At 43.7% G+C, this 23,135-nt stretch overlaps 1 protein-coding gene across 2 annotated transcripts in view; it reads left to right on the forward strand.

Moving 5' to 3' along the window:
* The window catches only part of LOC143935374 (protein-glutamine gamma-glutamyltransferase E-like), an 80,592-nt gene extending 57,635 nt beyond the window's left edge, over positions 1 to 22,957 (forward strand). For both annotated transcript variants that reach the window (XM_077459195.1, XM_077459196.1), the window contains 2 exons: positions 10,506 to 10,639; positions 22,431 to 22,957. In XM_077459195.1, coding sequence (XP_077315321.1) covers positions 10,506 to 10,639; positions 22,431 to 22,617 — 321 coding nt within the window. In that variant the 3' untranslated portion in view covers positions 22,618 to 22,957. The remainder of the gene's footprint in view (positions 1 to 10,505; positions 10,640 to 22,430) is intronic.
* Positions 22,958 to 23,135: the final 178 nt, after the last annotated feature.

The following is a 23,135-nucleotide window of genomic DNA, read 5'->3' on the forward strand; positions in this document are numbered from 1 at the left end:
TTGTCAGCAAACAATGCAATTTTTTCCTCCGTCTGACCTCTCCTGAATCCCTGTATATCAGGGTTAGCCCTAATGGCAATGGCCAGTGGTTCCACTGCCAGGACAAACAATAGAGGGGAGAGTGGGCAACCCTGTCTCGTACCTCGTTCCAGCTGGAACACCTCGGAGAACTCGTTGTTAATTTTAATTTGCGCTCTTGGATTAGTATAGAGCAATTTTATCCATTTGATAAAATTTGGTCCAAACCCAAATCTAGCAAGAGCCTCAAACAAGTACACCCACTCGAGACTATCGAATGCCTTGGCTGCATCCAGGGCCAATATGGCCCTGGAGCCTCCATTGTCCACCGGTATCTGAATATTCAGATGAGCTCTGCGTATATTGATACTGGTAGACCTATTCGGGATAAATCCCGACTGGTCAGAGTGAATAAGCTTGTGAATACTACTTTTTAGGCGTGTTGCCAGTATTTTTGCTGAGATCTTTACATCCATACATAAGAGCGAACTTGGGCGGTACGAAGCAGGATCCATAGGGTCTTTTCCCTGCTTGAGGACAACCACTATAGTGGCTTCCAACATTGAGGAAGACAAAGTCCCAATCACCAGAGCCTGACTCAGTGTCTCCAACAGTTCTGGCAACAAAACCTTGCCATATCTTTTATAGACCTCAATAGGTAACCCGTCAGGTCCTGGTGCTTTTAGGTTAGGCATCTCGGCCACAGCTTTTCGAAGTTCCTCAATAGTAATTGGAGCCTCAATTGCCATAGAGTCTTCTACTGATAGAATTGGTATACTTATTTTCCCCATAAAAGCAGCAGTTGTCCCCCCCCGGGATTTATATAAAGAACTGTAATAGTGATGGAATATGTTGTTAATAGTGGTAGGTTCAGAAGTAATCTCTCCCTCTGGGGTCCTGACCGCTGGTATCATTGAGGGGGCGGTATTTACTTTGACCAGCAAAGAGAGTAAACGACCCACTTTTTCTCTTTCCCCAAAGTTCACTTGTCTCTGGAATATGCCTCTATTATCAATCTTTTGCCTAATTGTCGTCTTGTACTCTTGCTGCTTTTCTAACCAAGCCTTCTGTGTAGATGGAGTTGGATTGGTAATATACTGCTGTTCTGCCACTAGCACCATCTTCCTAGCTTCCTCCTCCCAATTTTTCATCTCGGCTTGATTTCTAGCGATTTGCTGGATAAAAAGTCCTCTTAACAAAGCTTTTAGTGAGTCCCAGACCACTCCCGCCGATGCTGTGCCCGTATTAATATGAATAAACTCTTTTAATTCAGATATTAATCGTTCAGGATCTTTTAGTATCTCAAGCCATGAGGGATCAATTTTCCATTGCCCAGAGTGCTTTTTTCCTACGCTAAGCGTCAACGTTAGAGGGGAGTGGTCTGATACCCCCTCGGGCCATATTCTACCGCGTCCACCAGTGCCAAAGCGTGGCTATTCACCAGGGCCATATCGAGTCTTGATAAAGTAGAGAAGGATGTTGAACAGCAGGAATATTGTCGCTCCAGCGGATACCGAGTGCACCACAGGGAAAAGCATCACTGCAGAAGGGTAAAGGCCAGGGCTTCCTCAACTGCATTACACCACAAGGATACAAGCACAGTATGCTTGCAAAGAAAGTGCGGTATGTTCTAGAAGGCAGTCTTCTATCAGTGAAAAGTCTTGCAAAACATGGTCTCACAGTTAAGTTGCAGGGTGATGAATGCACAATTTAAATGTAGCGCTACCCTCATGAGGGCCGCTGGTAGAATCTGTACCCCACTGGTTGCCCCGATTCTGCAAATCCTCCGACACCTCTTACACCCTGGGTTCAGTCATTACCCGTTGACACAAATAATAACAGACTTACACGGTACTGATGAAACAGCTTAACTTTGTTTACTGTAGCAAGAATGGTATATCAAAGTGAACAACATAAACTTGAACAATATGTGAGTATCTTAGGTGTAGCGGATGACATTTGGGACCAAATGTCATACGCATGTAAATGTAGTTTTTTGCCTCAGAACAATAGGAGGTAGGCTTTAACACCAGTCTGGCCAGGCTGTGTTTGGAAGTTCTGCCTGGTGATGTGAACGGTGAGGTGAACATGACAGGCCAGAACCAGATCTGGTTGGATGTTTAGGTATCAGCCTTCTCTGAGCCAATCAGTGGGAATGTGGGGGCCCGCTGAGGAGTCTGGGGGTACTTAAGGGGATGTGGGTCAAGTGTTAAGGGGTTCTGAGGTGTTCGTGAGACCCGTGTGGTCTGTTCTGGTTCCAGGACCGGGCTAGCCCCGTGAGGGGTCCCGGTCATGGGCTGTTCAACACCCCGCAACATGTTCCTGTCAGTGGTCCCTGATAGACCTGTTTGGTCTGGGGTAGGATCCGTCTGGTCCCCATGTCTCGGAACCGTCTGGTCCGAGGCGCAGTAACTGAGGGAGGATTCAAAGTGTCCGGGTGTGCTCTCGGCTTGGAGGGACACCACAGCTCGTGGAAGTGCCCGGGGGAGGACTCTTCGGAGGAGGGCCGGCAAGTGGCATCCTGAGAAGTGCCTGGTTACTGAGTTGGGAAGGACATTGATGAATTCACACTTTTCCAGTACCATTGAGGAAACGGGAAACGTTCCAGGTATGGCGCAAAAGGGTTCCTGTTCACCCTTACTGGATTGTTTGAGTTTTGAGTCAACGTGCTTACTGCCATGATCTCTGGCTAGAGATCTGTTCAGCCTTGAAGTACCCAGCTGTGAGTGGCTACTCTCTGGGTGGAAATAAAGACTTTGCTACACCTGCAGTTCAAGGTGCCTGAGTTCTTCATCCGTGCCCTCTGTTCCCTAAGAGACTGTGTTATGTGAAAGTTCTTGCTGCAAAATAAAACCTTTTAAAGAGGACTTCAACTGTGTCAGTGTTCGAGTTGTTGGGCATTAACCCTGGGGACCCCTAGACGTGGAGGAGCAGGCCAAGAGAAGTTAACTGGTAAGCCCATTAAGTCAAGGCCGCCCTGCTGGAACATGGCTGGAACATAAGTAACAAATCACTATTATTATACTGGCTAAGGATATTTGTTAGTAAGAAAAATGCAAAGAAGCACAATGTAGTTAAATACAGTCAAACTCTTGTTAACCAATTGATACCTATGGGAACAGGCAGTGGAAAGCTAGGGGACTGATTTTTTTTGTCAGATCACTAATTTCTTCAGGCCACATGCACATAACACTAGGGCAAATAGCAAAACATTCAGCACATTCTTGGATTTGTAACTTGACTGGCTCCATTAAACAAAGTCCCAAATAGCTGAAAGAAAACCCCTTTAGGTTCATTAACAATAGTGACTTACAAAGATTGCGGAGGGAAAAACAAAAGGGTTATAGGTAGCTCTGTCTTAAGGATGAAGCCTTTAGGTCTTCAGCTAGCACCTAAAGAACTGTGAATAAGGCAAGCCTGCATGCTAGAGCAGAGCAATTCAGCTGGTATGGCTTTAGCAAGCAGAGGATGCAGAATATTCCTGTGTAGTTTGAGTACAAAGTGTCTGCTTAAAGGTAATGTATCCTTTGATACTACAGATATCAGCAATAATAAATGCAAAGGTGTCTGTATACAGTGTCTATGCAGCTGGATGGGCTTGTATCCTGTGGTACTACAGGTACCAGTAATGTGAATAAAGACAATGGTGTCTCTATACAGGGTCTACGTAGCTGGATGGGCAGGTGTCCGCTAACAGATAGTGTAATTGATGATGCTGACGATAATGATGGCTTTACAGGATCCCCCTCCTAGCTCAGGGGATGGTGTGTGACCTCAGTCGTACCGTGCTGTGGCCCACCTAGATTTTGGTAGATGCGGAGTAAATGGAGCAGGAGTGGCCCCAGGGCTGCCGCCAGACAGTAAGGCGATGCTGTTCACAGATGCCCCTTTGACTACCCGCTTGATTCTTTCTTGCACAGGCTGTAACTTGGCCGCAGCACACTCAGACACACAGTCCATGCTTGCAGATCAAGGCCGGAGGGCCCAAGAGAGTAATCTAGACCTAGACCAGCCTTTTTGCTCACCTAAAAGTCTGTTCTTCTCTCTCAGCCAGCTGGTAGTTGTAGTTTAAACCAGCCCTACTAGAAATAAAACCCCAGCATACTGGACTACACATTCCATGATGCTTTGCTTTGCTCAGTGCTCTTCCTTTGGGAAATGACAACATGGAGTTCAGGCCAACACTGGGGGGAAACAACTCCACAACAACTGCACTGCACATTGTCGTTTGAATTTGCAGGCAACCATATCCGGCTCCTGGATACACACAATAAGCGATTCCTCGCAAAAGGAAAACTGGATGATCACCTATACAGGCTCATCACCACCAACCAGCGAGCCGATATAGTCTCTAATGACCTACACAGTAAACTTTTGGCACAGACAGCTGGGACACAGAAGTCCAGGAGCTTTACAGGACATCCTAAAGCGAGGTTTATCTGAAAATTTGTCAATAATGCCTTGCAAAGTGCTCATGAAATGCAAGTGCTGTATAGAAGCAAAGGCCACACGTGCTTCCACAGACCTCAAAGGAAAAACTACCCACCCCCTGCAGCTCATACACAATGACATATGCGGTCCAATGAAAACTCCCACGTCAGGTGGGAACAGATATCTACTGACTTTCATTGATGATTATTCCAGGTACACAACTGTTTATCTGATGAAACACAAGCTTGAAACGTCAGAGACATTTTCAGAGTTTGTTGCCATGTCTAGCAACAAATTCCAATGGAAACCAGGGATAATATGCACCGACAATGGGGGGAGAATGCATAAGAAAAGAAGTGACCTTATACCTGAAGAGAAAATGAATAGTACACCAGACAACCCGTACCATACACTCCTGAACAAAACAGTGTAACAGAAAGGAAAAACTGCACTCTTATAGAAATGGCCAGTGTTGTCGGATGCCACACTACCTCAAAAGTACTGGGAAGAGGCAGTCATGATTGCAACCTACCTACAGATCAGACTACCCTCAAGAGCCGTTAAAAGTACTCCATTAAAATGTGGCATGGTTTAAAATAGACATGTGCAGAACAGAAAAATTTGTTTTGGTTTTCGTTTCGGATATGTTACTAATTTAATTTTATTATGAAATTAATTTAGTTTGGATTTGGAATTTGTTTCATTTTTCTAAAATTTATTTTAGTTTTTGTTAAAATTAGTTTAATTTATTAATGTTCTAACAAATTTGAACTTTTCAGAATGATTAGAATTCAGATCGATCGAAAAACAATTGACCGATCTGAATTCTGTGTGAAGAAATCTCTGGTTGTTAAGCAGCGGGCCAGGTTATACATCCTTATCTATGTTGATAACATTATAGCCTGTTTTGAACATGAAGGGGATTACAATTGGATAGTACACAAGCTTAAAGAAAATGTTGAAATCAAAGAGCTAGGGAACATTAGCTACTATCTGGGAATCCAAATAGAAAGAGAAGAAGATGGAAGTTACCTCCGAAAATCTCAGAAATCTTGGAACAATTCCATATTCAAAATGCAAAGGAAGTGAAAACTCCTATGGAACCAGGCTGTCAAAAGAGCAATGAAGCAGAAAACTTGCTACCCAACAATGACATGTATCGCAGAGCAATTGGTAAGCTGCTATATGTTGCCACTGTGACAAGACCAAACATAGCTGGAGCAGTGGGCATACTATGCAGGAAAGTCTCAGCTTCCTTTCAGTGTGACTGGAATGCAGTAAAAAGAGTGATACAGTACCTCAAAGGAACAATTTGGATGAAATTACGGTTACCACCAACATTAAAGCCAAAACTGGTCAAGTACGTGGATGCTGAACGGATGGGGGACTGCACAGACCACAAATCCACAAGTAGATAGATTTTCCAGTATGGGGAAGGAACCATAAGTTGGTCTAGTCGAAAGTAGGTAACTGTCGCTCTATCTTCAACTGAAGCAGAGTACATTGCAGCAGGACACGTGTGTCAAGAAGCCATATGGATTCCTCAACTCTTTAATGGACATTGGGGTAGACATGTCAGAACCAATTCCCATTTTTGAAGACAACCAGGAATGTATAAAGCTTACACATTCAGAAAGGTTCAATCATAGGACCAAACACCCCGACATCCAGTATCGCCTACTGAGGGATAATCAAGAACAAAGTTTTATTGACATTCAATACTCCCTGTCGGAGGAGATGACCGATTACGCACTCAATAAGCCTTTGTCGATGGAATGTTATAGTCATATCCAGAACTGAATGTAATTTGAAAGCATATGCTGTTGAGAAGGGGTGTACCTGTTTCCATGCTGTTAAGATATGTCCTGCTATCCTCCATGCAAGTAAAGTTGTTTGTGTATGTATATATATATATATATATATATATATATATATGCACTCAGTGTTTTTATTGTATTCGTTTATTGCAATTTTATATATGTTTTTATACATTGCATGACTTATGTGATCCTCCTACAATTTTTTTTATTTTTTTATCCTTAAGCCATTTGTATATTATTTAAGTGGCATCGCTATAGTAAATGTATTTTTTGTGTATGTATATACCTAGCGCTGACATGATAGCGTCTAGCAGCTAGAGGATCTGTTTCCCATTGGTGCGTCTGTACGGGGGCCCCTCCTCCGTCTCTCGCATCTGAAAGGTATTTCCTATGTATGGAACACAGGCGCAGGACATGATGCGCACCAGCAGAGTATTTCCGGGTTTTTGCGTCATCCTGGGGGTTGATCGGCCGTGATTCATGTCACCTGGTGACACACTTAAAAGTATGTGCTTGTGTAGTAGAGCCACACCTCTGATATCCACTCAGATGAAACACGTCAGGCTGGCTATGAGACAAAAGCACTCTGAATGCCGTGGCTGTTTTATTTATGATGATCGTTCTTATTGACTGTACATGCAATTTGCTACAATAATTTTAATTTCTATTGTAAAATTTTGCAAATAAGTCATGTAGCCCTTACTCCCGAAGGAGCGGCTTAATTTATTGGGCTTACCGTTACCTTCTTCAACTCATATGCGTCTAGGGGTTTCCCGAGGTAGATGGCCCAAATACTGCAGAGACTGACGACAGATCCACTTAAAGGGATTTTTATTTGTGAAAAGTAGTTCACAACACAGTCTCTCAGCATAGGATCGGAGGGTTTAGGTGAAAAGTCCAGGTAGTGGAATGACCCCTTTTTGGAAAGTAGACATTCCAAGGTATTTAGTAGGAGGCATGGTGAGTTTTTGAAAGTTGTCATTTTTTTCCCACAATTCTTTATTTTATTTTATTTTACACAAAATGTTAATAATAACAAGTTATTTCTCACACAAAGCGTATGCATACTTGCAATGACACCCCAAAATACATTCTGCTACTCCTCCTAAGTATGACGATACCATGTGTTTGAGACTTTTACACACCCAGGTCACATATAGAGGCCAAACATCCAAGTAGCACCTCCAGGCGTTCTAGGAGCATAAATTAGACATTTAATTTGATGAGGACCTATCACACTTTTGAAGGCCCTGGAGCACCAGGACAATGGAATTGGCCACAAAATGACCCCATTTTGGAAAGCAAACACCCCAACAAATAATCTATAAGGCATGATGAGTCTTTTGAATGGTTAATTTTTTCCAGAAGTTTTTAGAAAATGTGGAAAAAAAATGAAAACACATTTTTTATTTTACACTAGCCACATACAGGGGCCCAACATCCAAGTAGCACCTCCAGTTGTTCTAGGGACATAAATTACACACAAATTCCTGCCAACCTAACACATAGCATGTACTGTACATACCAATTACAAACCAAAAAACATTCTGCTGAGTAAAGGGTAAACAAAAGATTACGTGTGGCTTAAGTAGTTCAGTGGTCCACAGAGGAGAGCATCGGTCCAGACAGCAGGCAGGAATGTGGACAGTGACAGCAAAATGGGCAGCGGACAGGAATACTGTTCATAGTCAGTACATGTAGAGATATTGTCAGCACAGCCAAAGCATTGGTCCAGGTATCAGGCAGGGATTCGGTCAGCAGCAGCGAAAGGATCATCCATGCAGCAGGCAGGAATACTGTCCATAGTTAGTGCAGGCAGAGATATGGTCTGTACAGCCAAAGTATTAATCCAGGCAACAAGCACATGGTCCATAACAAGTCCTGCGTCAGTGCAGGCAGAGATATTGTCAGCACAGCCAAAGTATCGGTCCAGGCAGCAGGCAGAACCATCAAGCTTATGGCCTCGGTCAGGAAAGAATGGGGACAGGGCTAGAGGCTTCTCCCACCCAAATCGCTTTGAAGCCTCCAGACTCTAGACCCTGTTCTGGGAATTACAAAACAAAGGGAAAACCAATAACTGGTTTCTCAACTCCGAACACCATTTTGGAGCCCCTCACATATGTGAGACTCCTATGTAGCAGGGTGAGAGATCAGTCCAAGGGGCAGGTAAAAACATGGTCAACAGGCCGAGGTCAGAGCAGGTAAAAAGGGGAACTAGACGGTAGGCAAAGGCATAGTCAATTCAGTCCAGGGTCAGTTCACGTGAAAGGGGTTGGTAGACCAATATGCATGCACTTAATTTTTTTTTTAGTAAGCCCCATTTTGATTGTAAGGCCTAAAAACATTTTAAGCTCCTCCACTGTTAGGGGTCTCCATTCGAAAGGGCAGGCATAACTTGATCTGGGGTTGTTTTCTATAAATTGACGAGCAAAAAGATTTATTTGGTCCACAATGTTTTGAGCTAATTCATCAGGGAAAAATATATTTAAAAAATCTATTTTAGAGAAATTTTGGCCTTGACCCGCACACCTGGCTGTGCTGTGAAAGGGGGGGGATTGTGCTAAGGCAGCCACAATGGGATGGCCAAGGCATCCGTAAACTGGGTTTGGGCCCCAATTCTTTGGTGTGAAATTTCAGCACTTGCACTGGCCATTTCGTCCTGGGGGTCTTGCCGATTGCCGTTGGCATTTGCCAATTGGCCATTGGTGTGTCTAGCACTGCTGGTAGCTGCCTGGTCTTCAGACCATTTTCTTTTAGGATGGACTACTTCCTCCTCTGATTCAGATGCCGATTGTACTGCCTTTAACGGGCTCATATTCCGAACCAGAATCAGAACTGTAACTGGGTGGTGAGAGCTCCCCGCTGCTCGGACTTAGTATTTGATATGCCTCTTATGAAGTGTATACTTTTCTGGACATGGTGGCTGTATGACAGGTAACACTGATGGGCTGCACGTCGGGGGACTAATAGGCTGCACGTCGGGGGACTAATGGGCTGCACATCAGGGGACTAATGGGCTCATGGGATAGGTACTCCTGATTGACTCACGAGACAGGTACTCCTGATGGGCTCACAGGATGGGTAATCCTATTGGGCTCACAGGATGGGTACTCCTGATGGGCTCACAGGACAGGTACTCCTGATGGGCTCATGGGACAGGTACTCCTGATGGGATCACTGGTACTCATGACGGGTACTCCTGATGGGGTAACAGGTACTCTGATAAGCTCAGACAGGTACTCAGATGGGATGATGATGACAGGTCCTCTTTATTCAGGGGGGGCAAACTGGGCACAGTAATATTAACAGTAAAGCGGTAACTCACTGTTCCCACGATCTGAGAGGAGGAGAACTCGGTAACAGGCAGTTACCTGTGGTTTGTTTACGTATTTGACTGGCTGTGATTGGACACAGCCGATCATGTGGTAAAGAACCAATTTAATTGCCAAATTACCCTGATCGGGACTGGGCTTTGTCTCAGGGGCAAGCCTCACCCCCGATCGCCATGATGCGTGCCCCTGGGGGCACACATAAGCGGCGTGCACGCAGATTTCCAAAGTGACTAGCTGTGATTGGACACAGCCAGTCACGTGGTAAAAAGCCAATTTCACTGGCTCATTACCCTGATCAAGGGACACACCCAATCCCCATTTACCCACACTGCGGGCTCCTGGGGGGCGTGCAGTAGTGGCAAGAGGCGGAGGACATCACATGATGGAACTGGTTAGAGAGCAATTAATGACAGCTCCAGCATTTCTATCACAACGTTTTCTTTAAAAAGGAACAGCCCTCTGTCAGCTGTGCCAAAAAAGGCAGGCAGAAGGCAAAGGACTAGTCGCCAGTACTGCCTGTGGTCTCCCTGCAGCTGAACTTTTCCCCATTACTGAATTACCATATCCTGTTCTATACTGTCTGTGTGGAAGAGGCCATCTTGTTAGAGGCAAGGTTTGCTTTTGTCAGAGCCTTCAGCAAGGAGATCAGTGAGCAGCACATTAGTGACATCACCAAATCTTACTCTAAAGCTCATGATATTTTAGGTCAGAAGCAGAAGTGCCTTAGATCTCACACTACACCTACCAGGAAATGAACTGCTATTTTTCTGAAGGAATTTTAGGGTTACTGCTTAGGCACAAGTAACATTTCTAGGTGTTGCCCATAACATTGTAAATGTTTGCATTTTGAGTTCCGTTCTACTATAAGCATAATAACAATTATTGGAATAAACTTTTTTTTCAGATAAAAGAACCAGTCCAAATGAATAAACCTGCTGAGGCTGAAGTAGTATTCACCAACCCCCTGAACCAAGTTGTATCTGATATTGTGGTGACAGCAGAAGGCAGTGGTCTTCTTCGAGATCCAATCACAGTCAAGTAAGCTAAATATTTTCCATTCCTTATCCAATCCTATTTTTCTATGGTTACATCTTTGCCTTTTTGCTGCTTGCCTTTTTTCTTTTTAAACCAAAAGTTGGCCATAGTTACAATCTGATGGCACAATCTTTTTAGAACTACTAACAACTAGGGATGAGCTTCGAGTTTGAGTCAAACTCATGTTCGCCTCGAACATTGCCTGTTCAGCGAACAGTGAACAATTTGGGGTGTTCGCGGCAAATTCGAAAAGCCGCAGAACACCCTGTACAAGTCTATGGGAGAAATCTAAAGTGCTAATTTTAAAGGCTAATATGCAAGTTATTGTCCTAAAAAGTGTTTGGGGACCCGGGTCCTGCCCCAGGGGACATGTATCAATGCAAAAAGTTTTGAAAAGGGCAGTTTTTTCGGGAGAAGTGATTTTAATAATGATTAAAGTGAAACAATAAAAGTGTAATATTCCTTTAACCACTTGCTTACTGGGCACTTAAACCCCCCTCAGTCCCAGACCAATTTTCAGCTTTCAGCGCTGATGCACTTTGAATGACAATTGCGCGGGCATACAACACTGTACCCAAATGAAATTTTTATCATTTTTTTCCCACAAATAGAGCTTTCTTTTGGTGGTATTTAGTTACAGCTCGGAGTTTCATTTTTTGCTAAACAAACAAAAAAAGATGCAAAAAAAAAAATAAATAAATAAAAATCATGTTTAATAGTTTGTTATAAAATTTTGCAAACGGGTCATTTTTCTCCTTCATTGAAGTGCGCTGATTAGGCGGCACTTATAGGCTGCACTGGTGGGCACTGATGGGCTGCATTGGTGGGCACTGATGGGCTGCATTGGTGTGCACTGATAGGCATAGTTAGGCGGCACTAATAGGCACAGATAAGGCGGCACTGATGGGCACAGATAAGGCGGCACTGATGGGCAAAGATGGGCACGGATGGGTGGCACGGATGGGTGGCACGGATGGGTGGCACAGATGGGCACTGATAGGTACCACTGATAGATGGGACTGATGGGCACTGATAGGTGGCACTGATAGGTGGCTCTGATAGGTGGCACTGCTGGGCACTGGTAGATGACACTGATGGGCACGGATGTGGCACTGGGGTGCAGCACCTTTGAGGCAGATTGTGGGCACTGCTGGGTGGCACTGTGGGTGGCACTGCTGGGTGGCACTATGGGCACTGCTGGGTGGCACTGACGGGGGGCACTTACTTTTAATACATTTGGCACTGCATGGGGCAGGTGGGCACTGGCAGGGGGCAGGTGGGCACTAGCAGGGCTGGCCGTGATCGGGACTGATGTCCCGATCACGGCCGCCGGTGATCGGCTTTTTTTTTTTCTCCTCGCGCTGACAGCGCGAGGAGGAATAATAGCCGATTACCGGCTCCGTTATATCACATGATCAGCTGTCATTGGCTGACAGCTGATCACGTGATAAGGGGTCGGGATCGACCCCTTGCACGGATCGGTGATCAGGCGAGTCTCATGGACTCGCCGATCACAGAGCGCCGTATTGACGTAGTCCCGGAAAAGGAGATCCACGCTGTAGCCGTCATTTGGCTATAGCGCGGATCTCAAGTGGTTAAATTTTGTACCTGGGGGGTGTCTATAGTATGCCTGTGAAGGGGCGCATGTTTCCCATGCTTAGAACTGTCCCTGCAAAAAGTGTCATTTCTGCAGGAAACCCGTCACCTGACCCAGCCCCTCTCTGACGCTAGTGAGGGAAGCCAGGCTTTCCCAATGACGTATGGGTGACCCCGCCCCCCTCTGATGTAACGCAGGGTTCTGTTACATCAGAGGGGGGCGGGGTCACCCATACGCCATCGGGGAAGCCTGGCTTCCCTCACTACCGTCAGAGAGGGGCGGGGTCAGGTGACGGGTTTCCTGCAGATGGGATCCCGCAGTGTCTCCTCCATGGAGACAGAAGATGGATGGATGGATGGATTCGCTGCGCTGGACTAAGAAATCACCCGTCGCTGGATCAGATCAGCCATCGCTGGACCCCAGAGAGATGATCATCCATCGCTGGCTAGCAAGAGTGGATTACTACCACTGGAATCTTTTTTTTATCTTTTTTTATTTTTAATAAAGGAATTTTATAAAAGTGTGTTTGTCTTATTTAACTATTTTTTACACTTTCTTTGTGAAATGGTAGGGGTACTTTTGTACCCCCTTACCATTTCAAACAGGGGCGGCTAGGATCTGGGGGTCCCCTTGTTAAAGGGGGCTTCCAGATTCTGATAAGCCCCCCGCCCGCAGACCCCCACAACCACCGGTCAGGGTTGTGGGGATGAGGCCCTTGTCCCCATCAACATGGGGACATGGTGCTTTGAGGGGTCATAGACCCCCAAAGCATCCTCCCAATGTTGAGGGCATGTGGCCTGGTACGGTTCAGGAGGGGGGGGGGCTCTCTCTCGTCCCCCCCGGTTTTCCTGTGGCCTGTCAAGTTGCGTGCTCAGATAAAGGGTCTGGTATGGATTTTTAGGGGGACCCCACGTAAATTTAAAAAATTTGATGAGGGGTTCCCCTTAATATCCATACCAGACCTGAAGGGCCTGGTAATTGAATTTTGTCGAACCCCACGCTTTTTTTCAATGATTGTTCTCTGTATTACGGGAGCCGACAATTCATTATAGCCGCGAGTGATTTTAAAGGACTTTTTTTTCTGCAGAAATTACACTTTGTGCAGGGACAGTTCTAAGCACAGGAAACATGCGCCCCTTCACAGGCATACTATAGACACCCCCCAGGTACGAAATTTAAAGGAATATTACACTTTTATTGTTTCACTTTAATCATTATTAAAATCACTGCTCCCAAGAAAACGGACGTTTTTAAAACTTTTTTTGCATTGATCTATGTCCCCTGGGGCAGGACCCAGGTCCCCAAACACTTTTTAGGACAGTAACTTGCATATTAGCCTTTAAAATTAGCACTTTAAATTTTGAACGTTCGAGTCCCATAGACTTTAATAGGGTTCTAGAGTTCATACGAAGTTTAGGTCTGTTCGCAGGTTCTGGTGCGAACCGAACAGGGGGCTCTTCGACTCATCCTTACTAACAACTTTGTAATCTAAGGGTCTGTCGCATTGGAAATAAACTGCATAAATTGTTTTGGTTGGCCCTTGTATTTTATGATTTTGGTAGATCCAAACAAGATTGTACAATCAGGTTATAATGTGAATGACTAGCTTGAAGTGAATTTGCCTGTGTTACAAAGGTGGCTGGCAGGTAGGATTATTAGAGAGGAGTCTTTATATCTCTTCTTCAATAAAAGTTTCCTTTCTGTCCACTAACAATGTTCTTGTAATTGTTCACTGATGCTGCATTCATGACTGCACGCTCTGGTAATGTGCAAAAAATATGTAACAAGCACAAGGCAGTTTGAATGGGGCCTAAGCGAAACATACAGTATCTCACAAAAGTGAGTACACCCCTCAGATTTTTGTAAATATGTTATTATTATATATTTTCATGTGAACTGAAGAAATTACACTTTACTACAATGTAAAGCAGTGAGTGTGAGCGTACAGCTTGTATAGCAGCTGTACCCTCACAATAACTCAACACACAGCCATTAATGTCTAAACTGCTGGCAACAAAAGTGAATACATCCCTAAGTGTAAATGTCCAAATTAGGTCCAATTAGCTATTTTCCCTCCCCGGAGTCACGTAACTCATTAGTGTCACAAAATTTCATATGTGAACGGGGAGCAGATGTTTTAAATTTGGTGTTAACACTCTCACTCTCTCATACTGGTCCCTGAAAAATTCAGCATTGTAAAGAACTCTCTGAGGACAAGAAAAAAAAATGGTTCTCTACATAAAGATGGCCTAGACTATAAGAAAATTGCCAAGATCCTGAACCTGAGCTGCAGCATGGTGGCCAACACCATACAAACAGGACAGGTTAACAGAACCACTCAGAACAGGCCTCGCCATGGTCGGCCAAAGAAGTTGAATGCACATGCTCAGCATCATATCAAGAGGTTGTCTTTGGGAAATAGACGTATGAGTGCTGCCAGCATTGCTGCAGAGGTTGAAGGGGTGGGGGGGTCCTCCTGTCAGTGCTCAGTCCATACTCCGCACACTGAATCAAACTGGTCTGCATGGCTGTCATCCCAGAAGGAAGCCTCTTCTAAAGATGATGAACAAGAAAGCTTGCAAACAGTTTGCTGAAGACAAGTAGACTAAGGACATAGATTACTGGAATCATGTCCTGTGGTCTGATGAGACCAAGATAAACGTATTTGGTTCAGATATTGTCAAGCGTGTGTGTCGGCAGCCAGGTGAGGAGTACAAAGACAAGTGTGTCTTGCCTACAGTCAAGAATGGTGGTGTGAGTGTCATGGTCTGGGGCTTCATGAGTGCTGGGGAGCTACAGTTTGAGGAAACCATGAATGCCAACATGTACTATGACATACTGAAGCAGAGCGTGATCCCCTTTATTCAGAGACTGGATCACAGGGCAGTATGCCAACATGATAACAACCCCAAACACACCTCCAAGACAACCACTGCCTTGCTAAATCATTCTCTGCAGCTATTACCCTTTGTACCACCACCCCCTCCCTTTAGAATGTAAGCTCTACGAGCAGGGCCCTCCTGTACCTTTTGTATTGAACTGTACTGTAATTGTGTTGTCCCCTCTATACATTGTAAAGCGATGCATAAACTGTTGGCGCTATATAAATGGTGTATAATAATAATAATAAAGAAGCTGAGGTTATGGACTGGCCAAGCATGTCTCCAGACCTAAACCCTATTGAGAATCTGTGGGGCATCCTAAAATGGACGGTGGAGGAGCGCAAGGTCTCTAACATCCACCAGCTCCGTGATGTCATCATGGAGGAGTGGAAGAGGACACCAGTGGCAACCTGTTAAGGTCTGGTGAACTCCATGCCCAAGAGGGTTAAGGCAGTGCTGGAAAATCATGGTGGCCACACAAAATATTGACACTTTGGGCCCAATTTGGACATTTTCACTTAGGTGTGCACTCACTTTTGTTGCCAGTGGTTAGCATTGTGTGGTTAGTGCGGTGGGCATCGCCATTGACGATGGAGCTATTTTAGGGGACATTTAAAAAAAAAAAATTAATAAAGGAATTGTCAAACTCGTGTTGTGTCTTTACTCCCTTTTTATACTCTTTTGGTGAATGGGTAGGGGTACTTACTCATTCACATAGAGGGACCGTCCAGGGTTTAAGGGAAGAGGCCCTGGTCCCCCATGGGCATGTGGCCTGATATGGTTCAAAAGGGGGAGAGCTCTCTTGTCCCGTCCCCCCCGTCCCCTTTCTTGGCCTGCATGCTCGGATAAGGACCTTGTATGGATTGGGGGAGGAACCCCACAGGGTTTTGTTTTTTTCAGATTTTTTTTATCGCTGCCATTCTTTTGTATATATTTCAGCTGTCAGTGGGGAAGCCAGCTGACAGCTAATGAGTCATAGGCTGTTAAGGACACAGCAACCTGCTTCCCGGCCTGCTCCTTAACAAGTTATCCTTTAGACCCCTTTCACACTGCACCGCCTAGGGCTTCAGCGGTAAAGTGACGCTATTTTTGGCGCCGCTTTACCGTTGTTTTAGCGGTGCTAGCGGGTGGTTTTAACCCCCCGCTAGCGACTGAAAAGGGGTTAAATCTGGTCGCAAAACTCTGTCGGGCCGGCAATATCGCAGTGCTGCCCCATTGATTTCACCACTCCAAGGAAGCTGCTGGCAGGACTTTTTCTGACACCCTGCCAGCGCACCGCTCCAGTGTGAAACCCCCTGGACTTTCACACTGGAGTGCATTGAGCAGCTGTTTTAGGGTGTTTTGCAGGCACTATTTTTAACGCTATAGCACCTGCAAAATGGCTTCAGTATGAAAGGGGTCTTACACAGAGATTGAATCGGTCGATCATTTTTCGATTGATCCAAATTGGAATTGTTCCAAAAATTTGGAATTCATTAGAAAACGAATGTACGTAACAAAATTAAAAAAAATTACACAAAATCTGTTACTATTTCATTTGGAAATTTGGATACATTCGTATCTCTGAATAACCAAAAAGTCATCTGAATTTATATTCAGAACGATACGAATTGCACATCTCTACTGAAGATGTTAGCATTACTAGATGGGGACCTTTGGGAGATAAATTTAACAAAATATTCAAGTACTTCATGCTATATATTTACTCACTAAAGCCCACCTGCCATGTTGCGGACTTTGATGGTGCCAAAAGGCAAAAAAGGGGGTTGTCTATGTATCTAACCAGAAAGAGATTGCAACAACTATTTTCAAAAAGAGGTCAGCAATGGCCTCTTCTATAATTATTTCAGCTCAGTATTATAGTACTATAAGAGCAGAACACAATTCTTTCTTGTCCCCCAAAGTAAATTGATTTCAGTTCTGCATTCATCGGATACTTACCTAACATTTCACAGCTGAAGTCAGCAGCAATCCCCATGGAAGTGCAATGAATCCAACTTGATTCAGGGGAAGGGTGTGGGCAATGCTGATTTCTGGCCTAATTTATATTACATAAATGAAAGCACCATATTTAGGAACTCTATTCAGATAGAAATACATAAGTTATAGTTACTGACCCACATGTGAAAATGCCAGTTGCCTGGCTACCATGCTTATCCATTGGCTTCTCTAAATTTTAAGTTATTGACCTGGAAGAGTGCATACTAGATCAGTCATGTAGAAAGTACAGAAACCACAAAATCAGCACAATAAGCTAGAAAGCTAGTATTTTTTTTAGGAGAGCAATAGCAATTGCATACTTCCTTAAAAGGGTTTCTTTCAGGGACCTTGTCTCAGAAAAGTCTTCTACAATAATTATTTGAATTATTATGTACGCTCCGCCAATTTAATTCTAGTACTGATAGAAAAGTTGTGGTAGTACATTTAGGAGCACACTTATGCTTCTTTCAGGTTCAATGCACGGTTGTGTCAGTAGGTGGCAGTAAAATCATAAAAATACCTGAAAATACATTTTTTTTTTAAATAGTGACGCTTCTATGAACCTACCTAATTAAAAACATTGGCGAATAATAAAATTATAAAGAACAGATTTATATGTAGAGTTAAAATGGAGCAGGAGAAGAGTGGGAGGATATTGCTACAAGCAGGATGTGCAGAAGAGAAGTACAGAGGGTATGGAAGCAAGCAGTATCTGCAGAAGAAGAATGCAAAGGGTATGACGGCAGACAGTATGTACAGGAGAGGAGTAGTTTAGGGAATATGACATTGAGTAGTAGGTGCATCAGGAGTATGACCACCAACAGTACAAGAAGAGTGCAGAGGGTATGACGGCAGTCAGTGCTGCTTTAGTGGACAGTTGAAGGAAAATGGTGCATCATTGCTGTCATCTGTGCCAAAACTAAGCTGGTGCTAGTTAAAATCAGATTACACCCAGGATTTCCTGCTTTGAAGCTGTGCCCAGTGCAGAACATATTCTTCCACTCCTAGTGGCCATTAAAGCCCGTTTAAAGTTCCGCTTAAAAAAAAATTAAAAGTCAGCAACTACAAATACTCCAGCTGCTGATTTTTACTAATTGGACACTTACCTGTCCCAGGGTCCAGCGGTACAGGGGATCGAAGCCCCGCTTGTCTCCCCCTCTGCTCGGCCGTGCCTGCATTGTAACCGTGGGCGCCCGGTCGTGCAATCAACTGGGACCTGTGACATGTCCCAGATGACTGCCTAGAGGGTGGGGGTAGAGGTGATCTTCCTTCCGGCGACAAGGGCACCGAGGGCAGTGACGTAAGGAGCCGAGGTGAGTAAGGAGGCAGATTACGAGGGACCCCCTAGCAACAGGCATTAAGAGGCGAGTAAAAAATGTTTTTTTTCCAAATGTTATTTATCGTTTTTAATTGAGCTGAAAAATGCTAAAATTATTTTTGGAGTGGAACTCCACTTTAAAATTACAGTTCTTCCTTGAATCCTATATTTCTCTATCGGTCTCTGCCGACTCCGGTACCATCTGCATTTTTCAGGAGACTGAAATTCATTTGGGGTATTAGTGGTTGCAGGAGCGCTCACTCCGCTTTGTATACTTCCAAATGACGAGGCGGTCTAGGAGTTCCCCATTTTTTGCGCTATTATAGAGCCGCTCAATTGGTCCAACTGTATCACATTTTTTCCTAGGTACTGTATATCAACCTGGAAAAATGATACTCATTTTATACAGACTCTAAGTAAGGATCAGGTAGACTTAACAACCAGGACTTAATTTGAAAATAAATTCCTACGTGATCCTGAGTCACGTGGAGGGATTTAAGAGCTGTAGTGCTACCCTCGTGAGTGCCGCTGGAAGAAACTGTACCCCACTGGTTGCCCCGACTCTGCAAGTCCTCTGACACCCTGGGTTCAGCCATTTTTACCAACTATCAGCAAAAATAATGAACTTGCACAATGCAGGTGAAACTATTTACATTTGTTTACTGAGGCAAATGTGGCACATAGAAAATCATAACATTAACAAAAACATTAAGACTGTACATCATAAAGTTAACTGTCTCAATGACATATAGCTAAACCTTCTTCAATAACTTCAGATAGCATATTTCTTTGATCTCATTTGTATTAGAACAAGCCAGTTGAAACTACAAAATAACAGAAATAGACCTCAATACGTACAATAGTGCATACAATACAGCATATATTGCAGAAACAACAATATACAATACAAGATGTGATAGTAAAAACTTACCTTTTAAGTTCTCTAAGGGTTGATGGCGATAGATTGAGAAAGTCTTGCTTCCTGCAGTGTCTTCTCAAAGAATAGTGGCTTCTTCACTTCCTGTGAAGATTCTACACAGAATTCCCTGTGTACTAACAACTTTCTTAACTACAGATACAGTGAGTCAAAAAAACTGAATAACTGCAGCAATACAAAAAATGAACGCTAGATGGAGCCTGCACGCCACATATGATTGTCTTATGTAAAGTACACATCTTACATGTAAATTTAACAACACAAGTACAGATAATAGGCATAGACATCTGGTGGACAGAACAGTAACTTGTTTGAAATAATACATCTCTAGCATGCAATGTAATTGTGCAATCTAAAAACTTCTACTTGGCAATACAAAAAGAATGCAAAGAAACACAGTGCAATTGCAAATTCTTCTAGATCCTTGAGGCCTATATGAACAGGCAGCAGAGAAGCAGGGGACTGACACTTAATAGAACTATGTCAGAACATTCCATCTATCTACTCAGCTCACAGGCACTTAACATCAACTACTGACAAACATTCAGCAAACTGTTGTATTTAGATTGGCTGGCTCCTTTTAAACAGAGTTCCAGAGAAATGTGAGCAGACCTCTTGTGCTAAATAATATTAGTCTCTTAGGAAGATGAGGAAAGAACAAAAAGGGGTTAATGATAACTCTGTGGAATCTGGCAAATCTTCAGTTAGCACTCAAAGTATGATGAAGCAAATAATTCTTCGGTGATGTAACAGAGCAAATTTAGCTTTTGTGTAATCAACTCCTTGTAATTGCAAACGTTTCCTGTAAAACCTACAAGCACATGGTCACCATATATGTTGCTTTAATAGTATTGCATCCAACAGAGTCACAGATGACAGGGATGTGAGCAAAGCACATATGTCTATTGGTAAAAAAGAACTTGCTTTATCTGGGACTACAAGTGTCAGAAATGTGGGCAAATACAATGATGTCTATATGCAGTGTCTATGGGTTCAAAAAGGGTTCAAATGGGCAGGTGCCCGCTCACCGATCACCACAGAAGTTGCTGGCAATGATGCAGATGATAATGATTATGATTTCAGGCTCTCCCTCTGGGTCCTGGCTCAGGGAATGGCGTCCGATCGCACCAACGGCCTACCCAGATCTGAAGTGCAGGTAATGCTAAAGGATCTGGATCAACCTCTGGACTGCTGCAGCTAGGAAGTGATGCTGTCCACAGATGTCCCTCTGGATGCAGCTGTATGGCTTCCTTCTATGCAGGCCGCAGCTCACACTGACACATAGCTCCTGCTGGCAGATCCAAGCTGACGTCCCAAGAGAGCAATCTAGGCCTAAGCCAGCCTTTTTATATCCTCTTGCAGCAATCTATTCCTTCCTCCTCAGCAATCTGGTGGTTGTAGTTCAGGCCAGTCCTGCTGGAATTGAAACCCCAGCACTCTGCACTACACATGCCACGATGATTTGCTCTGCTTTCATTTCCCTCTGTCAGGAAATTACACATGGGGTCCATGCTAACACTAGAGGGAGACAGCGCCACATTAACAGCACTGCATCTGTCCCTGAATTGCAGGCACAATAGCCAGCTCCTGGCTATAGAGCTATATGTTCTCTTTAATAGCCAACGTAACAAGCCGCCCTACCAAATAACATTGGAATCGGACCTGGATGCGACTATAGAGGAGGTGCAGGTGCAGTGGTCGACCTTGGTGCATAAAGGAATACTCAATACCTCTATAGTGGAAGTGAACTACAAGGTGCTGTCCAGATGGTACCTTGATCCGGCTAAGCTGGCGAAACTCTACCCTGGTATCTCATCCTTCTGTTTCTGAGGATGTGGGTGGGAGGGCAATATGTTCCAAGTCTGGTGGTCCTGTCCGAAGGTCCAGCAATTCTGGATCAAAATATTCAATCTTGTCTACTCACAGGACATAATATACCCAAAAATGTCAAAACAGCGTTGTTCACTGACTTATCGAGACCTATAAGATCCCCAGACACCTCCGAATCCTAATCTTCTTTATATCGTTAGCAGCTAAAATTACTATAGCGTGAGAATTTAAATCACCAGCGGTTAACATCACGCTGGTTAAACACAAAATATCCTGGATTAGGATTAATGAAAAATTGACAAGCATTCTTAGCCCTTGTACACATGGTCGGACATTCCGATGGAAAATGTCCGATTGGACCATGTTGTTGGATAATCCGACAGTGTGTGGGCTCCATCGGACTGTTTCCGTCTGAATATCCAACGGACAAAGTTTTAGAGCTGGGCTATAAAACTTTCTGACAACATGATGCGATTGGACTTTGTCCGATTGTGTGTGGAGAATTGCGATCGGACAAAGTGCCATGCATGCTCAGATCAAATTCCTAGACCAAAGCTATTGGCTACTAGCCTAAACATAGTCCCCTCGTAACGAAATAACGTCGTCACGTTACGTACGATCGGATTTTCTGACAACTTTGTCCGACCGTGTGTATGCAACACAAGTTTCGGACAATAATCGGATGGATTTTGTTGTCGGAATGTCCGACCGTGTGTACAAGGGCTAAGAGGTAAACAAGCCAGATTTGAAAGTGTGGAATCCCTAGAATAAATATCTTAAAGCTCCCTAGATACTGGGATGCCTTGTGGTTGGGGACCTGGATTGAGGAGACCAATTCTTATCTTTCTTTCTTTCTTTTATAGATATACCTTTATTCTGTTTCTGTAACAGGGTGATTACATTTACCGACCTTATATCCTTGGGAAGCTGTCGCTCCATTTGGTGGGGCCAACCTGTTAGGCTTGGTTAATTTGTATTTTGCTTACAATACTTGGTGCATCCATCTTTTGACATTTTCTTAGTACTTTTTTATTTTGTTAAATCTTTGAATAAAAATCAATTGAAAGAAAAGAGAGGTAAAAAAATGACAGTACACTGGTAACATACAGTATGTATTTCTTCTACAAACAATGGGCACTTAAATCCAGCATTAGTATGTGTACTAAGGTATACTGTAGAACTGTCTGAATGCATATACCAATTGTTAATTTCTACTATTAACGTGTTTTTTTAATTTCTTTTTATTTTAGAGGGGGCTCGGTGAAACCCAACGAGACTATAAACATTCCTCTAACAATAACCCCATATAAATTTGGTCAAAGACATTTGTTAGTTGATTTAACAACTAACAGGTTCCAGAATGCGAAAGGATACATAGAGGTGGAAGTCCAAAAGCCAGCTGAAAAAAATTCAGCATCATCATCTTCATCAATCTGACATTATGTGGTTATTTACCATTTAGATTCTATAAGTATTTCAGTGTACCCAGCACATAATGTTAGGATATACCCCTTCAAGCAGTTCTTAGTCTGGCTTATCAGGGTATTCTTGTGCTGCTTGGTAAAAGTACAGTTCCCAGAATGCCATGTGGCACACTTTGGCTCTGCCCATGGCCCAGCTGCTGTAGCCATGTTTTATTCCCTACCCAGTGGATCATCTTATTTACAAATTAAATCACATACAGCTACACTACCTAAATTATTCTCCTATGGTTATGTTTAATCTGAATATTGTATGTATTAAAATAAATAAATTAAATAAAATATGAATTACTTCACATCATCTTGGCTTTCTTTTCCATGTCAGCAAAGGGTGCATGTATTTGTATAATATATCAGATACTGCTATGCCATCCTGCCAGGAATCAGGACATAAAAAAGTTTGTTTCCGAACAGTGACAAAAAAAGTGTGAGTTTTGATGTTCCATCTGATACTGATGTACCTGGTTAACCCTA

This window comes from Lithobates pipiens, unplaced genomic scaffold, assembly GCF_037356315.1.
Source record: "Lithobates pipiens isolate NorthernLeopardFrog02 unplaced genomic scaffold, aLitPip1_a1.2 Scaffold_28, whole genome shotgun sequence".
Lineage (NCBI taxonomy): Eukaryota > Metazoa > Chordata > Amphibia > Anura > Ranidae > Lithobates > Lithobates pipiens.